The sequence below is a fragment of the Esox lucius genome, chromosome 15, assembly GCF_011004845.1.
Source record: "Esox lucius isolate fEsoLuc1 chromosome 15, fEsoLuc1.pri, whole genome shotgun sequence".
In the NCBI taxonomy this organism is placed as follows: Eukaryota; Metazoa; Chordata; class Actinopteri; order Esociformes; family Esocidae; genus Esox; species Esox lucius.
This window is the reverse complement of record NC_047583.1, coordinates 19,236,598-19,258,942: the sequence shown is the minus strand read 5'-3', so window position 1 is coordinate 19,258,942 and position 22,345 is coordinate 19,236,598. Positions and strand designations below refer to the sequence as shown.

Genomic DNA, 22,345 nt, shown 5'->3' with positions numbered 1-22,345 from the left:
GGTGACCGATGCTTCCAAGTTATATCGCTTACCCACTGAAATAAACATAACTTTCTTTGACAGACTTTTTAACAACCTAATCACCCGGTTTGTGTTGTCAGCTGGATAACAGAAATTACTAGTTAATTACCAGTTAGCTGGTTATTGGGTGGATATTGTCTGTCCATAGGAAGAGTATGACATCACTTTGATAAGAGCTGCCAGCCAATAACAGACTAATACTCAGAGGAAATAATCAAATATAAACTAATCAGTGACTATTCTGATGAATACTGTACTATTCAATGAGAGATACTTATTTAGAGAGAGAAATGAAGTGCCTTATTTACAATTTAATCTCAGCCCTACTGAAAGCCCTACTGAAATATTACACCTGGATTTGTGTAAAATATTTTAAGGTTTTCACAGTAATACCTCTAACCCAGCCTATGTAGCAGAACTTAGAAGTTGCCCCTTAGCACTCCCTAGTTAAGAATAGCGCCAAAACATTTTGGGAAGACCAAACACTCTGTGATTCAGAATATTACTGTCGCAAAAAGTTATCATGCAAATACAGCATTCCAGAGAGTGACCATTTAGAAAGATTGATTCAGAAACAGAAGTTATAATCAACAACTAGACCATTAATAACTCAATTCAAATCAAGCAAAATTCCTTCCAAAATGTACAGAATCAAAAATATAGAGAATATATTGCTCAAAAAATGAAGGGAACATTAAAATCACACATCGGGTCTCGATGAATGAAATATAAAGAACAAAATCTTTACTGTGTATTGTGTAATTCGTTGAGAAAAAAGTACACCAAAATCACCAACCGATTGAGGGCAGGATTCAAACTCACACCAAAAATCTAAGTAATCAATTGAAATCACAAGCTGTTCCAACTGTATGGCCCCCATGTGCCTGTTTGCACTCCCAATTTAGGACTGGGAACGTGAGGGCCTGTCAATGGAATCAATGCCCTCTTAATCTAGGAACTTCCTACACATTCTGACCACATAAGGCTGGGCATTGTCCTGCACCAGCAGTGGGCCCTAATTAAGCTCCCTAACTGGACAGATTGATATCCCTGAAGTTTAACTGACTGGGTGTTAAACTGTGCTGATTACATGTTCCCTTAATTTTCTTGAGCAGTATATATAAAATGGCCAAATGAAATGTATTTAATTTGTAAACTTCCAATGTAACCAATTTTAAACCGAGATACTAAAAAAGGATGACAACTTTGAAAGACAAAATAATTTAGAGATGAAGAAAAAGAGAGGGACAGAGAGATATGTAGAAGTAAAAAGAGACAAGGGATAGAAGGGGAAGAGAAAGAATGATTGCTGGAGAGAAGGAGAAAAGGGGATAGAGGGGATTGGATGTCTTCTTTTGCAGTCATCACTTAACGTAAACTCAACCCAGATCAATTTTTTCAAATATTTGCCCTATTTAAAAAAATAAATAATAATAAGTATCTTGTTTGAGTCGATCACGCTCTCTGAAGTGGATATTATTCTCTTTTCCACCCAGGAGGACAGTGGAGGATGAAGCCCCAACTCAAAGGGCTTTTTAAGAACTGCTTAGAATCAATATCTAATTTCCAAAAGGATATGTTTCTTCCAAACTGTCCGAATGCAAGAGCCATCTAAGAGATACAATCCTCTGTAAACTAAATCAGAGTCAACCCAGCAAACCAGGAACATTCCTAGTACAAAGATTAGTGTGTAGGTGCACACCTCCAGTCCCAGACAAATACTTCTATTTTGTATCATTCCTTCTAATTAGGGAATACAGATCAGGGCATTTTTATATGAATTAGGACAATAACATTCCAAAAGCATTCAAATAACTTCTAAATTCTGAACACATCCTGATAAAAAAAAAAAATCTGTTAGTTTCTTAATTGACCTGTGTATCTTAAATTCATAATTAAGGCCCTGCTTCATCGCAGCAAGTCCCAATGTACCATGGACAGTGGATTGAGATATGTGTTCCGAAGCAGATGATGCTGTTCAGGTTCTATTCACGCTGCTCGTTCAACTAGGCAGTCTAGACTGAATCCTTATTGGAAGGAATGCACTCTCATGACTTCACACTCTCACGAGCTCCAAGGTGACCCAACCTCCACAAGGTATCGTTAATGGGAAACGGGGGAAGCCAAGCTCACATTTGTTCATTGACCCTCCAACCCTGGACGTTGCTGGCCATATGCACCGCCCTCAATTCTCAATCAGATGCCTGGGCTAATCTGAGAGCTGGATTTTAAGCAATCAATTACATTTTAATTTGATTATTTCCATAAGTAAACTGACATTACAATGTAATTTCCCATGCTCCTCACTACCACCTATAAGGATATTAAATTTATTATTTCCCCCAGAAAATTTCTAATTAGATGAATTTATATTGACAGCAACCCTGAGCTGGACTGTACTGGCTGTATTTTGCCTAAGTGTTCCTCATTAAGAAATGTGACTAAAAAGACCTTTGGCTCTTTGTTATACAAGCAGACCAATTATGATGTTTTGCCCAATTATGGGGAAAAAAGCTAATTTGATTATGTAAGACCAATTAGTGAAAAAAATAAATATCACATTTGGACATCCAGTGTCTTGGAAGCATGCTAATTAATGCAAAATGTTGAATTTCCTGGAATCTTGCAAATGCCACATGATGTGATACAAGTTGATACAAAAGAATTGATGTTGATTATGAATGTTGTTTTAAATATCTGTGCATCTTTGAATGTTATTGGGATTGTTTTTATCAATGAAAGGACAGGGGTTGGGGTCAATTCCATGTCATTGAATTCAGGAAATTCAACTGAAAATGTTCTATGCAAGGAATAAACATTTTATAATACGCCCTATATAAGGTTAACAATATGGCACATAAGGTTTTATGAAAATGTCTAAAATATTTCTGGCGTGATAGTGCAATGTTAGTGTCTACATAATTTCACCAGAAATGATTTGGGTGCAAACACAACATTTCTATAGGTCAGCAAAAGTCGCTCTATTCTGTTGTGGTCACTTAGACATGACTACTTGTCCCTCAGAGTCCCTCAGAATCCAGCTGCAGACCCGCAACTTCCTCTCACTAAACACCACCTCGCATTTAACACTAGTAATGTACAATTCGGGAATGATTCTCTGGACTCACAACTCCTTTTTTCTAGTGACTCGTTCAATTGTATCGTTCATTTGAACGTTTGACAGCGGATTTCGACAACATGATCACTTGCTTCAAACCCGCTCCTTCAGCTCAGTTTTCCAGTTAACGTATACAGTATGTACATTGGCAGTGAAAAATAGATCAAGGCAGGAACATCATAAAGACGTGTTTATAACTGAAAACGGAAAACAGACTATAATAATTAATATAGTTAGTTGACTATTGATGTCATGAAAAAGGCAGATGAAAACAAGTGCGGAGGCGCTGCCTTTGCCTAAGGGTGTCCATTGGGTTAGTAAAAAAGACTTGTGAACGACTGACTCGTTCAGTTTTATCGTCCAATTGAACGGTTGTTTCGGTTGAGTTCTACCCCAACCGCTGGCTTCCAGCTCAGTAACCTACTGTACAACAGTCCAACAGCTGCTACTTTGACGCTCTCAAAGAAAGGTTGATCAAGAATGTAGCATTTTAAATACATGTTTGTAACAGATAATTGGACACATAGCCCACAGTAATTAATTTAGTAGGCTATTTGATTTTAGATTGTAATGAAAAACATAGTTGTAATCATGGAGTAAAAAAGGCATTTGCTCAAGTAGAAAAGACATGTAAACGTCATTATGATGGTGAGCATTCATTGGCCCCTGGCGGGGGGAGAGTAGGGGGTAGGCATAACTGACTCAAATGAACGAAATTACTCGAAAGATTCAAACTTTTTACTGAACGATTCGACAAGATCCGAGTCAGTAGAATGAGTCAAACTTTCCATCACTACCTCTCACTAAACAATGATAATTTCCCCCTCGTCACTTCCAGACCCATTCTTGCTAAAACCATGTCTGCAGACCGACGTTAAACACCACTACTCACTAAAACAATGACGCATTTTCGCTTCGATACCACGAAGCGAAATGATTAAAAATGTTCTTTTTTCTAGAAGGCTAATTTAACCTAGACACTTGTATTTCATCCCAATTTACAATTCTTAAAACCCAACATTATTCATAAACATGTAAATAGTCCTACATGTTCTCCTACATAGACTAACTTGCATTAGCTAACACTAAAACAGTAGCCTATATAATCAACTGTTCAAAGTACAGATGAAAACAAAAAACGTTGTCTTAAGTTTAGACAATCCCCCCCAAAAAAGGTTTAAACGGGCAGCCTGTTGATAATGAGAGTCTAAATGCGTATACATGTGCACATCTTAAATCACATTTGTTTCACGTGTTAAGCCATCCCAACACACAGTTGTTAAATGTGTAACAATACATAATGTGTATACATTTGCATTAATTTGGCCTAAAGAAACAGAGTTATTTCAAACAAACTTTTCACCTTTTAAAATGTTTAAAAACATTTATTGACAATAACCACAAATATGCCAACATGTAACTTTCAAGCTAAAAACCCAACTCTATTGGCCATTGCACTTTCCAATGGCACAGGTGTCTCCTCCATTACAACCTGGGGCATCTTCACATTCACCACACATTAATAATTTCAATGAACTTAAGATAAGTGTTGATTGGTACCGCGTGTATGTATGTAGCCTCTACATGGAATTAATTAATCTGATATACATGATGTGTAACGGCCATCCATCCATCCATCCATCTTCTTCCGCTTATCCGGGGCCGGATCGCGGGGGCAGCAGTCTAAGCAGGGATGCCCAGACTTCCCTCTCCCCAGACACTTCCTCTAGCTCTTCCGGGGGGACACCGAGGCGTTCCCAGGCCAGCCGGGAGACATAGTCCCTCCAGCGTGTCCTAGGTCTTCCCCGGGGTCTCCTCCCGGTGGGACGGGACCGGAACACCTTCCCAGGAAGGCGTTCCGGAGGCATCCGAAAAAGATGCCCAAGCCACCTCAGCTGACCCCTCTCGATGTGGAGGAACGGCCATATATAACGGCCATATATGGAGATAACAGCTTTTAGATAATTGATGATGGCTAATTTGATTTAATATGATTTAATATGTCCTAGGATAATGATTAGCTACCTAGCTAACGTCATATTAGCCTAACTGCTTTAGAATTGACAGATAACCAGATAGGCCTACCCTGAGAACAATGTTACAAACTAATAGCTAAAGACCTACATTTTTACATCTAGAAAGTCCTTTTAATTAAGTCAGACAAAAATCGAATTGCTTTCTTACCAGTAACATCAGCTCTATCAAAAACGTCTGTTCGCACACCAAAAAAGAAAATGACCTGTTCAGAATAAGATTGCGCTGATATGCGCTCATTAAAATACAAAATAAAAGACCAAATGGAAAGAGTTTAGTGAGAGGCGGTGTGTGGTTAGCGAGAGGTGGGTCTGCGGGGCTGCAGCTGGATGTCTCTATGACTGGTTACTCGCAACTTTGCTTTGCTTTTATGTTGGGCATGATGTTAAGTTTATCATTTGTTCGGCGGTCCCTCACTCCGCTTCTCGTGGCTTTCCTTTCATTGTACATGCTGCGGGGTGTATTATGGACATATATATTTCTAGGGATGATGACATATTCGGGGTAATAGGCTATCATACAGAACTACTAACAGTCGCAGGGGAAAAAGGAGAATGGAGGAGCCTTTTGCGGAGCATATCCCTCACGCCCGTGTCGCGAAAGATTTTTCACCCCTGGTGCACAATGTGACACTACAGGAAATAGGAGGCTGTGGCCAGACTTCATAACCTATGTCCGATCTGATAACCATCCGACAACAGAAACCCTGGGGAGTTAAGCGACGGAGGATATGTGTGTACGTGTAGTGTGTGTATGGTTTGTGTTCACGTGCAGGAACTCCATGTGCCCGTGTGCATGTGTGCGCACGTGCGTGCATAATGCATGCATAATTTACCTTCACAATAAAGACATGCATCACTAATACTGCAGTAGCCCTACCAAGGATGTTTGTATAGAGGTATTTACTGTAGTTCAGTGTAAACGTCTTAGGCCATCTGAGAAAATCTTTTAAAGCCATTTCTCTTATTTAAGAGATAATATATTATATTGTAATGTCCTATAACATTAAATAATATAATATGACACTGTAATGTCATGATAAATAATAATCATAATTTACTGTTATAGGAAATTAAGATTATCTATATAATTATTACAAACTACAATGGAAGTATCAGACTGCCTCATGTTCAGTTAGCTTTCATATCTTATTGACCTCTCTCCATCCCTCTCCCTCTTTTTTCTCCCTCACTCTCTCTTTCTTCAACACTCTCTCTCCCTCTCCTGCTCACACAAAGTTTTCCCTCTAAAGTCAAAATGAGATTAACCAGAAACTGGAGGATGAATAGAGAAATGGAGCAGTATATAGATGTTATCTCCGTGCCTTTATTAGATATTGTACAAGCGTCTGGAATAATATGTCAAATGCATTAATTGGTTTTTCAGCCATGCTTTTGATCAATCCATATGAAACCAATCTTTTGATCAGTCCATATCCAAACTCATTGAAATGGGAGATTTTTCTCTAACCTTGGGACTTCTCCATGCATGAGTAATAATATACATCACTATCTCTATCTGACAAAGCTAGAGAAGCAAGCAATGTGTGCGTGTGTGTGTGTGTGTGTATGTATGTACCTACCATCCTTGTTTGCAACACCTTTGCAAGCCATCAGTCTATTTACCATTGCCCCTAGTGGATAGTTTTCAAGTCATACACAGTGCCTCTGGAAGGTATTCAGACCCATTCTATAGACTTAATTTATAATTGATTACATTTATAATTTTTTTCCATCAATACACATGCAATACCCTATAACATGTTTTATTTTTTTAAATGTGTGGCAATTTATTGAAAATGAAAAAACTAAAATATCTCAAATACAGTGGATATAAAAAGTCTACACATCCCTATTAAAATGCCAGGTTCTTGTGATGTAAAAGAATGAGACAAAGATAAATCATATCAGAACTTTTTCCACCTTTAATGTGACCTATAACTTGAACACTTCAATTGAAAGACAAACTGAAATCATTGAGGGGGAAAAATAAAATAGAAAACTCACAATAACCTGGTTGCATAAGTGTGCACACCCTTAAACTAATACTTTGTTGAAGCACCTTTTGATTCTATTACAGCACTCAGTCTTTTTGGGTAGGAGTCTATTAGAATGGCACATCTTGACATGGCAATATTTGCCCACTCTTCTTTGCAAAAGCTCTCCAAATCTGTCCGATTGCAAGAGCATCTCCTGTGCACAGCCCACTTAAAATCACCCCACAGATGTTCAAATTGGTTCAGGTCTGGGCTCTGGCTGGGCCATTCCAAAATGTTAATCTTCTTCTGGTGAAGCCAAGCTTTTGTGGATTTGGATGTGTGCTTTGGGTCATTGTCGTACTGAAAGGTGACCTCCCTCTTAATTTTCAGCTTTCTAATGGACGCCTGAAGGTTTTGTGCTAAAATTGCCTGGTATTTGGAACTGTTCATAATTTCCTCCACCCTGACTAAGGCGCCAAACATACCTTTTGGAATTTTGGCCAAAAAGTTTAACCTTCGTTTCATCAGACCATAACACATTTTCCCACATGCTTTTGGAGGACTTTATGTTTGTTTTTGCAAATGGGCTTTGATGTTTTCCTTTGTAAGAAAAGGCTTCCGTCTTGCCACCCTACCCCTTAGCCCATTCATCTGAAGAATACGGGAAATTGTTGTCAAATGTTGCACACAGCCAGTACTTGCCAGAAATTCCTGCAGTTCCTTTAATGTTGCTGTAGGCCTCTTGTAAGCCTCCCAGACCAGTTTTCTTCTCGTCTTTTCATCAATTTTGGAGGGACATCCTGTTCTTGTTAATGTCTCTGTTGTGCCATATTTTCTCCACTTGATGATTACTATCTTCACTGTGTTCCATGGTATATCTAATGCATCGGAAATTATTTTGTGCCCTTCTTCTGACTGATATTGTTTAACAATGAGATCCCTCTGATGCTTTGGAAGCTCTCTGCAGACCATGGCTTTTGATCTGAGATGCAACTAAGAAAATGTCAGGAAACTCCTACTAGAACAGGTCAACTTTATTTGTGATTAATCAGAGTCACTTTAAATGATGGCAGGTGTGTAATGACCTCTATTTAACATGAGTTTGAATGTGATTGGTTTATTCTGAACACAGCCAAATCCCTACTTATAAGAGGGTGTGCACACTTATGCAACCAGGTTATTGTAAGGTTTTTATTTTTTATTTTTCCCCCTTGAAAATTTCAGTTTGTTTTTCAATTGAATTGTTCACATTATAGGTCACATTAAAAGTGGAAAAAGATCTGACATGATTTATCTTTGTCTCATTCTTTCACATCACAAAAACCTGGCATTTTCACAGGGGTGTGTAGACTTTATATCCACTGTATATACATATTAAGTCCCTTCCTTCAGGGGTTGTTAAGGGGTTGAACAAAAATATTGTATGAAATGTTTAGGAATTGCAACCATTTTCATACACAGTCCCCTTGTTTTAGGGGCTCAAATGTAACTGGAACTTGAACACAAAATTTGTCATTTAACATTAATAAAATGTTCCTTTTTAATACTTTGTCAATAATCCTTTGCAGGCCATGACTGCTTGAAGTCTGAAATGCATGGACATCAGCAAACGCATAGTTTCTTCCTTCATGATGCTTTGCCAGGCCTTTACTGCAGCTGTCTTCTTCTACAGTTGTTGTTTGTTCATGGATCTTTCTACCTTAAGATTTGTCTTCAGCAAGTGAAATGCATGCTCGATCATGTTGAGTTCAGGTGATTGACTCTGCCATTGCAGAATATTTCACATCTTTGCCCTCAAAAAACTCCTGGGTTGCTTTCACAGTATGTTTTGGGTCATTGCCCATCTGTAAAGTGAAGCGCCATCCAATCAACTTTGGTGAATTTGGCTGAATCTGAGCAGACAATATATCCCTATACACTTCAGAATTAATCTGACTGCTTCTGTCTTCTGTCACATCATCAATAAACACTAGTGACTCAGTGGCTTTGGAAGCCATGCATGGCCATGCCATCACACTGCCTCCACCGCGTTTTATAGATGATGTGGTATGCTTCGGATCATGAGCTGTTCCAAGCCTTTTCCATACTTTTTTCTTCCCATCATTCTTGTACAGGTTGATCTTAGTTTCATCTGTCCAAAGACTGCTGTTCCAGAACTGGGCTAGATGTTTTTTTTTACAAAGTCTAATCTGGCCTTTTTATTCTTGAGGCTTATGAATAGTTTGGACCTTGTGGTGAACCCTCTGTATTTTCTCTAGTGAAGTATTCTCTTTATAGTAGACTTGGATAATGATATGCCTACCTACTGGAGAGTGTTCTTCACAGTTCCTGCTGCTGAGACGCTTGCACATAGCATTATATTTTCACAACTGAGCTTCACCGTAAACAATGTATCAACCATCATGCTCTCAAATTCCTTCAGGCAGCATGTGTTACGCCTTTTACTCATTAGTGGCTTCCATCTAGCCAATGTAGCATAAGGCCTGATTGATGGAGTGTTGCAGAAAAGGTTGTCTTTCTGGCCTGTTCTCCCATATCTAAAGAGAAATTCTGATACCCTTTTAGACTAACCAAACCTCTTCCACTTCTTGCCAGGTTACATAGTTTGGCTGGACGGCCAGCTCCATGAAGAATTTTGGTGATTTAGATCTGTGGAAAATCTTTGTAAAATCTGGCCCCAGAAAAGATTCAAGTCTTGAACACAACAAAATGTGGAAAAATGTAAGGAGTCTAAATACCTTCCGAAGGCACTGTATACTTCACCACCTGGACAAATGCATAATGAAGACTTCGATTTAGTGTTACTCCTCCACCCTCTCTGCCAGGGCCTGGGTTTGGTGACCTTCACAGTGCCTGAGTCAACAGCCATTAACTCGGAGAGCAGTGCCCATCCGGCTGTGACATAAAACTCAAGCACGAGAACTGCAGCCTTCACCTGGCAGGGCTCGGCCTGCCCTGAATCACTCAGAACAACAATCTCGAACCACACACTGACCACACATGTAGAATAATCTAAAGATCATTGGAGGAATGCACGTTCATGTTTTGTATCCTGTTCTAATTAATCAAGAAAAATGCTTTTGCATTGGTAACCAAATGACCTGAGTACGGTTCTATACTAAGACATTCCATTAGAATAGCTTTGATATCCAAAATGTGGTCTGACTACCCATACTGGTTTTTATTGCACAAGATTGCATTGGCTAAGGACTGAAAGACATACCTTAAAGACCGTAATCTTTCATCAGACTCTCATCTCCTCTCCTTTCTCTGTGATAATACTTTTTATGCAACATTATTCTATTGATACTGCAACATGATCTCATATTTAAAGAAACTCAATGATCCTGTGTGTTTTCAGAGGTGTCATATACATGTGACCTTGTGAAGAGGTGGTTCTACAGACTATGGAACCTTTTTGTCTTGCGTATTGGATGAACAGATTCCACAAAAGATATAGTTATAGCTAAGCGGCTGTAATTCCAACCCTTTTGCTGATGCTGGCAATAAGAGTTTTACCACACAAATGCAGGACTTTGATGGGCTGACCCTGAGGCAAGCACAAAATGAGTCTAAGACGGCTGATTTATGCATATTAATTGCATAATATTGTTATTCGTATTCAATGTCTTAAGTGCATAGAAATTGGCTTGTAGTTGGATCTTCCAGCAGTGCATTGATTTCAAGCCTTCTTTGAGAAACTTCAGAGTGTTTGGGCTTTGTTTCTGCTCACCTTACTGACCACATATTCAAGCTTTTGCCATGGCCGTCCTAGTCTCTTGACCAAAACCCCACTGAAAAAGCATAATTTTCCTTCACATTTTGAAAACCTACTTTGATTCTGCGTTGCCATGGGCAGAGTAAGATTTAGAAAGGTTGGAAACACCATTAATGTCTCACAGTCTCAACATAAACAGTCTCAACATAATAAAGCTTTTACCACAAACTCTGCAGCCTTCACCTCCCACCGTTAATACACAGCAAGGCCCAAGGCCTGCTACTGTTTTAATACAACATTTCACAGAAACACTAATGCAGTAAAAAAAAAAAACACCAGCAATATCCCCTGAATTAACAAAAGAACACACTAAATCCCAGCACCGACCTACATTGATATGTACCCAGCTGCTTTCGCACCTGCAGAAACACATAAGAAAATACAGGCTGCATTTCACCTACCTCTCTCACAGGTGCGTGACCAGTACCCAGTGCCAGTGCAATCGCAGATAAACCGGTTCCAACCCTCTTTGCAGACACCTCTGTTCTTGCAAGGGTAGCTCTCGCATTGTTTCCCCACAGCCTTGTTGCAGGATGGCTTGATGCCAGCCCCGTTCTGGGCCTCGGCGATCTGCCGGATGTCTTTGCTGCGTCCATCGATGAAGAGGTCGCGCACGCAGCCCACGTAGCCATAGTTGAGCATGGCGGTCCACAGCTCGGTGGGCAGGATGAGGTTGGAGCGGTCCGAAGGGAGCCCACCCAAGTACATGTCCCCCTCCAGGTCCAGGATTTCACTCTCACCACTGGCCGTGAACGGGGTGCGCCGGCTGTTGACCGAGATGGTGCCTGGAGAGGGTTGTAAAAGAAGTAGTATTGTATTAATGCATTTGTTAACATTTGTTTTATTCTTTTTTGATATATAAACTAACCCCTGATTAGAATGGAATAGAGGGTTGGGGGGCTGTGGAGCTGGGTTCAAGATCCAGTGTTTCAGGTCTCTAGACTATGTGGTCCAAATTGTAGTCAAGGTGTTCAATAAATGCATATAAAAAGTGTATATGCTAAAAAGGTGCCAGGTCATTTCACAAAAAATCTTTGTTTATGGAATATCTACATAGGCGTACAGAAGCCCATTATCAGCAACCATCAGTGTGTTCCAATGGCACGTTGTGTTTGAAAACACTTTTAGAAAACACTTTTGCAATTATGTTAGCACAGCTGAAAACTGTTGTGGTGATAGAAGAAGCAATAAAACTGCCCTTCTTTAGACAAGTTGAGTATCTGGAGCATCAGCAATTGTGGGTTTGATTACAGGCTCAAAATGACCAGAAACCAAGAACTTTCCTCTACAAATCACCAGTCTATTCTTTTTCTGAGAAATGAAGGCTATTACATGCAAGAAATAGCCAAGAAACGGAAGATCACACTGTGTACTCTCTTCACAGAACAGCGCAGACCGGCTCTACCAGAATAGAAAAAAGAGTAGGAGGCCCTAGTGCACATCTGAGAAAGAGGACAAATACATTCGTTTGAGAAACAGATGACTCCCAGGTCCTCAACTGGCAACTTAATTAAATAGTATCTGCAGAACACCAATCTCAATGTCAACAGTGAAGTGGCGACTCCAGGATGCTGGCCTTGTAGGCTGTTGCAAATAAAATGTAATATCTCAAACGGGCCAATAAAAAGAAAAGAACACATGCACTGGACTGAGTAAGATTAGAAATGTGTTTTGGACAGATTAAGTTTCAGTTGTTCGGATCACAAAGAAAAACATTTGTAAGATGTAGACCAAATGAAACGATGCTGGAGGAGTGCTTGGTGCCATCTGTGATGGTCTGGGGCTTTGGTGGTGGGTAAGATGGAGATTTGTACAGTTTAAAAGAGATTTTGAAGAAGGAGGGCTATCACTCCATTTTGCAGCACCATGCCATACCCTGTGGATGGTGCTTGATCAGACTATGCAAGAACTATTTAGGGAAGAGAATAATGGAATGGCTAGCACAGTCACAGGATCTCAACCCTATTGAACTGTTGTAGGAGCAGCTTGACCATATGGTACAGACAAAATGCTCATCATGCCAGTCCAACTTGTGGTGCTTCAGGAAACGTGGGGTAAAATCTCTTTAGATTTCCTCAACATATTGACAACTAGAATGCCAAAGGTCTGCAAGGCTGTAAATGTTGTAAATGGAGGATTCTTTGATGAAAGCTAAGTTTAAATGAAAAATCATTATCTAACCTTGTCAATTACTATGTTTCCTATTAATATTGCTATAGTTCCTATTCAAACCTATTTTATGTATATTTTAATGGAATATAAGGACATTGCTATGTGACCCAAACTTTTGAACGGTAGTGTATGAGCTTTGTTGTGATTGTTAGTAGACCTCCGAGACATGGGGAGGGTGATAGAATGACAGGGAAATTGGGGAGATAGAATGAGAAAGAGAAAGAGGGACAGAAAAAAGGGAGAGAGATAATGTCGTAGAGAAAGAGAGATAGTGATAGAACAAGAGATAACTAAAGAGCGGAAGAGAACGTGATAGAAAAAGAGAGGCCGATAACGAGAGTGAAAAAAAGAGATTGCCCAAGAACGCCTTTATAAGAGGCTTATCCTTGTTTATGTCTCAAGCAGGAGTGTGTGTGGGTGTGATTGTGTGTATGGGTGTGACTGAGTGTGTGTGTGTGTGCATCTTTAACTTCCATTCCATCAGATTCAGATTCAGATAAACTGTGTGTATAAATACTTTTGTGTTTGTGTACAACCCCTGTGTGTGTGTGTGCCAGTTAATTTAGAAAAAAATATTTTTTGGTATTAACTGTGCACCACTGTATGCCCCTCAAGCCCCCCGGGGGATTTTCCAGGGGCCTGAATCCTGGCGGCGTCCCTGTGCCCCTATGTGTGTGTGTACCTGTGGGTGCACGGCCTTATTCGCGTGTGTGTATATGTGTTCCAGAACTGGTAATCAATAACAGTAAGGTGTGCTGCAGTGACAGTCACCAGGCCAATCAGCCGAAGCGCTGTCCAAGAGGCTGTCTGTCTGCCTCCAATGCCTCTACATATGCCCCCAGGCCCAGGAGTGGGCACACAGTTATACCAGACATTCATATTAATCCAGCATCACACACATCCAAGAAAGACAGAGTGGAGAATGAGCGTGTTGCATCAGAGGGTGAAAGAAGAGACGCAGACACCGAGGCATTCACCTGAACGTCCGTCCCTCTGTATGTCCACATGGTACCAGGCCCCGTCGTTCACCTTGTTCTGCGTAGCTTTGACCTTGATGGTCCCGGAGCCCATGTCCAATAGCAGGTATAGGCTGCCATCCAAAAGCTCAACCGCAAAGAAGTCCACCTGGCCAAGAGTCAAGATGGTTAGTTAACATTAAGGTAAAAACGGAACTCCGTTATCATTACGAAAAGGAAAAAACTTGAATAGAGTATTTGTCTTCCATCTTCCACTGTTGACCAGGTTTTGACCCAGCTTCACCTAAAGGTTTAATAGATTCTGTTCAAAATTGTGTTGTAAATTATTTAAACATTCTGGGGTTGTGGGTTACAGAATATGTAAATTTCACGCACATTGTATTAAACAAACAGCTTTGATTAATCAGAGTAAGAAAATTGTTGTTAAACTCCAACTATGTTTTCAACTTATATGTTTTCAACAAGCATTGTGAGCACAACATGTTCTCATTGCAAGTGTAAATCCAAAATTGTATTTACATATTATGAATTACATTGTTGTCAACACAGTTGTTGGAAACTGAACAGGCCCTTTGTTACACTCAATCGATTATTTTGTCTGTGACACCCAAAAGTGCAGCCATTTGAAAGTGGGGATGTTCTGTGGCTTTTCAATTCAGTGGTTCAATTACTGATAAAAGCATAAAGAAATGAACATTGTGAAATATGAGTCAAGAGAAGTGATTTTTTTCAATCTCTCTCTAATACCTCTCATATATTGGAAAGTCTTTAACACCGTTTATTTTTATCACAGCATTTAGATTTTTATCATGGCAGTGTAAAAACAATGCAAACCTTAGTATTTGGCCACTGGTTTACCTTAGTGTTCTTCTGGCTGCGCTGGTCTTCCTTTCGTTCCTGTGGTTTACCATGGGTGAACAGGATGAGACCATTGGGTTCAGAGGTCCTGAAGTCAAAGGAGATAGAGCCCATTCTCTTGGTGTTCCACTTGGGCAGGCTGATGAAAGCCTCAGGGGTCTCAAATGAAATAGGGTCCAGAGTGGCCACATTCTCACACTTGAACACCACGTCTCCCTGGATCTTCATCTTAGGGTCCACAATGCGCGCCAGACGTGAGAGTTCCAGGCGGATGTCATTGTTCTTGTACACCACCTGGATGGAGAGATTGGTAGATGGGAGAAAGCAGTCATTTTTGGTTATCTTTTGGATATTTCATGATATTAAGGATGGCTTTTTGTTAGCCATGTCTTTCGGTGGATGATTCCAAACAAATGGGTATGATGTAGTCAAACGTATTCGCCAGGTTAAGTAGGTGTAAGTTCTCAACATGGTCTGTTGTAGGACAGCATGTCGTGCACGACTGGAATCATTCCGCACTGCAGAAAACCACTTTACAACACAGTTAACATCTAGAGGTAATTGTAATTTCCGACATCTGCAGCGTTAACGTCAGATGTGATCTTTGCGACCGCTGTCATGCACCATTTCAAGGCAATTTCGCAGTGTTTACAAAGATCACATTTTGAAGTAAATGCTGCCATGCACCATTTGGAATAGATCTAGTGTTAAGTATTTTTATCAGATAAAGTACATCTAGACAAATATGGAATATACACTTGAAGATAACACTTAGCTAATGTCACATTTTCAGGGTGGTGTCCTCTCTACATGAAGCACTAGGTGAAGTTAACGTTTATCAGTCACTATTGATATATCTGTGTTAAATACCAATAGGCCAGGCCCCACAGACACACAATAGCTGTCGCTAACTGGGGGTAATTGACTCTCAATGGGCTGACATATGCATGTGGGTCTGTTCTCGCTGATAGCGATGCTAATGGCTTCACAAAAGGATGGGAGACACACGCACATGGATTAGGTTGTGCGTGCACACGAACATGCAGGAGGGCGCGCGTGCACACACATTGGGAGTGCCATGCTCTTTCCTTTAACTGGGGATTGGGGGTAAATGGCTGCCAGTTTGAGAGCTTTATATAATGCTCTGGCCCTAGATCAATCTGCCCCCCCCCATATACACACACACACACGGTCTGCCAAACAACCCCTCCCTCTACACCTACACACAAACAATATCCAACCAAATCTCCAAAAGAAAGGCAACCGCAAAGTGTTTTTCATATACCTATTCAATGGTTCATCCCAAATGTATGCTTCCTGAACTGAATCTGGTACCGGCATACAATTTACCTGAGGACTACAGGCTGGAAATATCCCACCATTCTTAGAGGGCAGCTGGGTCTATAAGTTTAAAGGTTCTCTTCTAAACAAACCAAATTGGGGTGTTAGATCCTTTATCGTAGTGGTCCAACGACCAGAGTCAACAGTGACGATTCACTACAGTCCGTGACTGAGAGTCTCCTTAGCAGTGCAAAACAAAGTCTGAGTCCCACTAAGTGGCCAATCTTTTATCACAGCAGTTAATGCTGTCAGTAACCCAGGGGACAGACAGGGATGGGTGTGTAAATTGAAATCTGCTCAAGTGTAAAATTGAAGGCTTTTTCTTTAATTCTCTGGGCAGGCCAGAAGCCCCGCTCTCATTTTTCCGGAAAGCCTTTTAGTGGCAGAGTGTGAACATGCATACTCACCTGTGGACACACAAACAAACTCGCTAACACAATCTCTCTCTTTGTTTCTCTTTGTGTGTGTGTCTGTGTAAGTACACATCTGTCTGAGAGACTGTGGATAATCCAGCCGATCTGACAGTAAATCATGTCATCCCTCTGGTTCCTGGAGGAGACGCGCCCCACCAACAGGCTCCAGTCTTACCTCATCCACTCTCTCTAAAGAAGACCAAAGACTGAATGTGTGTGTGTGCATGTGTGGGAAATGCTTCCATCCTTTCCAGATTCGGAGTTGATCCCAGCCATCAAAAATGTATTCCTCCTGGGGAGAAAGCTTAACCCAAACAAAGCCACACTGAAGATACAGTTTATCACTCCAAACATTTTATCCATCACTCCATTTACACCTGGAAAATGTACACCTGTATCCAAGCTTGTTTCTACAGTGGGGAGAACAAGTATTTGATACACTGCCGATTTTGCAGGTTTTCCTACTTACAAAGCATGTAGAGGTCTGACATTTTTATCATAGGTACATTTCAACTATGAGAGACATAATCTAAAACAAAAATCCAGAAAATCACATTGTATAATTTTTTTTTATAATTAATTTGCATTTTATTGCATGATGTAAGTATTTGTTCACCTACCAACCAGTAAGAATTCTGGCTCTCACAGACCTGTTGGTTTTTCTTTAAGAAGCCATCCTATTCTCCACTCATTACCTGTATTAACTGCACCTGTTTGAACTCGTTACCTGAATAAAAGACACCTGTCCACACACTCAATCAAACAGACTCCAACCTCTCCACAATGGCCAAGACCAGAGAGCTGTGTAAGGACATCAGGGATAAAATTGTAGACCTGCACAAGGCTGGGATGGGCTACAGGACAATAGGCAAGCAGCTTGGTGAGAAGGCAACAACTGTTGGCGCAATTATTAGAAAATGGAAGATGTTCAAGATGACGGTCAATCTCCCTCGGTCTGGGGCTCCATGCAAGATCTCACCTCATGGGGCATCAATGATCATGAGGAAGGTGAGGGATCAGCCCAGAACTACACGGCAGGACCTGGTCAATGACCTGAAAAGAGCTGGGACCACAGTCTCAAAGAAAACCATTAGTAACACACTACGCCATCAAGGATTAAAATCCTGCAGCGCACACAAGGTCCCCCTGCTCAAGCCAGCGCATGTCCAGGCCCGTCTGAAGTTTGCCAATGACCATCTGGATGATCCAGAGGAGGAATGGGAGAAAGTCATGTGGTCTGATGAGACAAAAATATAAAAATATAAAAATATTATCTAAACTCCACTCACCGTGTTTGGAGGAAGAAGAAGGATGAGTACAACCCCAAGAACACCATCCCAACCGTGAAGCATGGAGGTGGAAGCATCATTCTTTGGGGATGCTTTTCTGCAAAGGGGACAGGTCGACTGCACCGTATTTAGGGGAGGATGGATGGAGCCATGTATCGTGAGATCTTGGCCAACAACCTCCTTCCCTCAGTAATAGCATTGAAGATGGGCCGTGGCTGTGTCTTCCAGCATGACCACGCCCCGAAACACACAGCCAGGGCAACTAAGGAATGGCTCCATAAGAAGCATCTCAAGGTCCTGGAGTGGCCTAGCCAGTCTCCAGACCTGAACCCAATAGAAAATATTTGGAGGGAGCTGAAAGTCCAGCCACAGCCCCGAAACCTGAAAGATCTGGAGAAGGTCTGTATGGAGGAGTGGGCCAAAATCCCTGCTGCAGTGTGTGCAAACCTGGTCAAGGACTACAGGAAACGTATGATCTCTGTAAATTGCAAACAAAGGTTTCTGTGCCAAATATTAAGTTCTGCATTTCTGATGTATCAAATACTTATGTCATGCAAAAAAATGCAAATTAATTACTTAAAAATCATTCAATTTTCTGGATTTTTGTTTTAGATTCCGTCACTCACAGTTGAAGAGTGCCTATGATAAAAATTATAGACTTATACACGTTTGTGTGTGGGAAAACATGCAAAATCGGCAGTGTATCAAATACTTGTTCTCCCCACTGTATTACCTATAGCTAGTAGATTCCAGCTCTGTCAAGTGGTAATAAGTATACTCTCACCGTATACACTCACTGCCCACTTTATTTGGTACTGTACACCTATCTAGTTTTGGGTAGGACCCCATTTTGCCTCAGTCTGCTTCAAGGTTGTGATTTGTTGTGCATTCCCAGATTCCCTTCTGCACATGCAAACTGGTCTCATTGTAATACATCTATTTTAAATAAATCTTTGACAGCTGAATTTGAAAAAAAATATATTACGTTAGGTGAAGTACAGTAATAATCCAGAAAAGAACATTTGCGATCAGCAGGCTATGTTTCAAACCCACGTCCTTCAGCTCCACAGACGGGTGCACTACTCGCGACTCCAAATAGAGATTTCCTGTTAGGGGCGGGGAATAGTGGTGTTGCTATATAGTGGTCAATATGTTACAAGTGATTTTGTTTCTAACCATAACCCAAACCTTAACCCCAGTGCTGTGATACCTAAAGTTGAATGTAATGTTAAAATGCATTTATTACATATTCTAGCGACCTTGGTAAGGCCATTACTTGTCCCTTCAAATCCGTTATCCTTGTATGGAGCAGTCGTAGTATGCCCGTCTGCAGAACTGAACGTCACCGATTTGAACACGGCTTGGATGTTTTGTGCAAATTTGTAATGTATGATAAGTTTTAGTAGCATTTGTAACATATCATACGTTTTCGTACCATTCGTAACATATGTTTAATAGCGTTCGTAACATATGTTATGTTTGAGCTAATTCGTAATGTATTATACTGTACGTTTTGGTAGCGCATTTTTATGTAACCTAACGTAATGTAACATATCATACAAAATCGGTTGCAATAGATTTAAATTAAATAGTCTACGTATTCCAATGAGACCAGGTTGGCACACCACTGTTGTTGAGATTGTTTTATATATTTGGCCCTTCTGTCAGTTTAAACCAGTTTGTCAATTCTCCTCTGGGCTCTCTCATTACCAATGTTTTTTCACCTACAAAACTGCCGCTCATTGGATACCACAGTTAACATTGCTTAGATCTCCACCATTGTAATGTTTGGCTGAAAAACAGGTGAACCTCTTGACCAGATCTACATGTTTTATACATTAAGTAGCAATCACATGATTAGCTGTTTCGCTATTTGTATTAACAAGGAGGTGTACCAAATAATGTATTGTATGCTTCTAAGGGTCATCTACTTTAAGGACAGTCTATGTCCTGAACAGCCTACCTGAACTTTGAACTGCTGACTGTGTATAACATGCTGCTAGCTTATTGTTGACAATTCAACTAGATTGTCACTGTTTTGGTATTCTTTGCCAGTATTTGAGGTGGAGAGGTTTTCCTCTGCTAGGCATTCATTGATTAGCGTTAGTCATAATGCCTTCCCACATGTTTCTATGACAGCTGTAAGAGGCATTCTTGTCAAGCGGTAATGGTGCCCAAAAGGAAGAATGACACTGGAACAACAGTTCTTCTGTAGAGTAATTTAGGGAAGGAAAAATAGGAAGGCTCAAAAAACACACTCCTACTTACATATCTCAACTAGGATTATGTTTATTATTAATGAAAAAAGATATATTTTTCAGATCTAATTATGCATATTTTCAACCAACCAAGTGTGTGCTTTTTCTCCCTGTTCAGTCCTGTCCTTGCAGATTTTACAAAGATTCTTTGCTTCCCACCCCACTGCCTCAAACCTTTTAATCTTGTGGCCCCTGCCTGCACATCAATGTGGACCCATCCCAGGGGCCTCATTCATCAAGCGTGTATACGAACAAATCTGTGTGTAAACCAGGAGTGCAATTATTTCTACACAAAGTGTTGGATTTAACATAATGAATGTACACTCACCTAAAGGATTATTAGGAACACCATACTAATACTGTGTTTGACCCCCTTTCGCCTTCAGAACTGCCTTAATTCTACGTGGCATTGATTCAACAAGGTGCTGAAAGCATTCCTTAGAAATGTTGGCCCATATTGATAGGATAGCATCTTGCAGTTGATGGAGATTTGTGGGATGCACATCCAGGGCACAAAGCTCCCGTTCCACCACATCCCAAAGATGCTCTATTGGGTTGAGATCTGGTGACTGTGGGGGCCATTTCAGTACAGTGAACTCATTGTCATGTTCAAGAAACCAATTTGAAATAATTTGAGCTTTGTGACATGGTGCATTATCCTGCTGGAAGTAGCCATCAGAGGATGGGTACATGGTGGTCATAAAGGGATGGACATGGTCAGAAACAATGCTCAGGTAGGCTGTGGCACATAAACGATGCCCAATTGGCACTAAGGGGCCAAGAAAACATCCCCCACACCATTACACCACCACCACCAGCCTGCACAGTGGTAACAAGGCATGATGGATCCATGTTCTCATTCTGTTTATGCCAAATTCTGACTCTACCATCTGAATGTCTCAACAGAAATCGAGACTCATCAGACCAGGCAAAATTCTTCCAGTCTTCAACTGTCCAATTTTGGTGAGCTTGTGCAAATTGTAGCCTCTTTTTCCTATTTGTAGTGGAGATGAGTGGTACCCGGTGGGGTCTTCTGCCGTTGTAGCCCATCCGCCTCAAGGTTGTGCGTGTTGTGGCTTCACAAATGCTTTGCTGCATACCTCGGTTGTAACGAGTGGTTATTTCAGTCAAAGTTGCTCTTCTATCAACTTTAATCAGTCGGCCCATTCTCCTCTGACCTCTAGCATCATCAAGGCATTTTCGCCCACAGGACTGCCGCATACTGGATGTTTTTCCCTTTTCACACCATTCTTTGTAAACCCTAGAAATGGTTGTGCGTGAAAATCCCAGTAACTGAGCAGATTGTGAAATACTCAGACTGGCCCGTCTGGCGCCAACAACCATGCCACGCTCAAAATTGCTTAAATCACCTTTCTTTCCCATTCTGACATTCAGTTTGGAGTTCAGGAGATTGTCTTGACTAGGACCACACCCCTAAATGCATTAAAGCAACTGCTATGTGATTGGTTGATTAGATAATTGCATTAATGAGAAATTGAATAGGTGTTCCTAATAATCCTTTAGGTGAGTGTATGTTTGACCGTATAATAATAGTTTTTGTTGTAATGGTGTAAAGACAATTGAAGTTATTCATATAGGCTTTTGTAAAAGGCAACACTGCTTTTAAAACTTGTATCTTAATTAATATGTTCAACAAAAGGAAATAGCTGCCTACAGACTTTTATAAGTGGCCAATTTGTGATGATGATTACAAAAAGGCTTTAGATTTGTCCAAATTAGAGCTCTCCCATTACTCTATTCCCATTTCTCTAGAATGTATAGGGACAGAGGGAAGATGACCGTGGCTTCTCTTCTGATCTCATTCTGTTTGTGTTCCTATATATCGCACAAGACATACCCATACCCACAAACACGCACCAACAATCAAACACATGACATCATACACACACACCAGATAAGTGTTTAAGCCATTCACACTTCACATCCTGATGGAGTTTGGCTAAGTTATGTAAGTAATGTAAGTTAATGCCTGGGATGTTTGTATAAGCTGTCAGACTTGACAGTGTCTCTACAGTCCATTTGTAGCATTTGCTGACAGTACTACTACATACTGCTGAGGCAAACTCTAACTAAGGAGCTCAACCCAT

The 22,345-nt window shown here is 40.6% G+C and overlaps 1 protein-coding gene across 22 annotated transcripts in view; it reads right to left on the bottom strand.

The window, feature by feature from the left end:
• Window positions 1-22,345, bottom strand: part of nrxn3a (neurexin 3a) — a 336,640-nt gene that overhangs the window by 212,439 nt on the left and 101,856 nt on the right. For all 22 annotated transcript variants that reach the window (XR_001198455.4, XR_001198457.4, XR_001198456.4 and 19 more), the window contains 3 exons: window positions 14,937-15,230; window positions 14,079-14,226; window positions 11,331-11,714 (listed from right to left, as the gene is read on the bottom strand). Coding sequence is in view for 17 of the 22 variants with exons in the window: in XM_010878613.4 (XP_010876915.3) it covers window positions 11,331-11,714; window positions 14,079-14,226; window positions 14,937-15,230 (826 nt within the window). In the remaining 5 variants the exon portion in view is untranslated. The remainder of the gene's footprint in view (window positions 1-11,330; window positions 11,715-14,078; window positions 14,227-14,936; window positions 15,231-22,345) is intronic.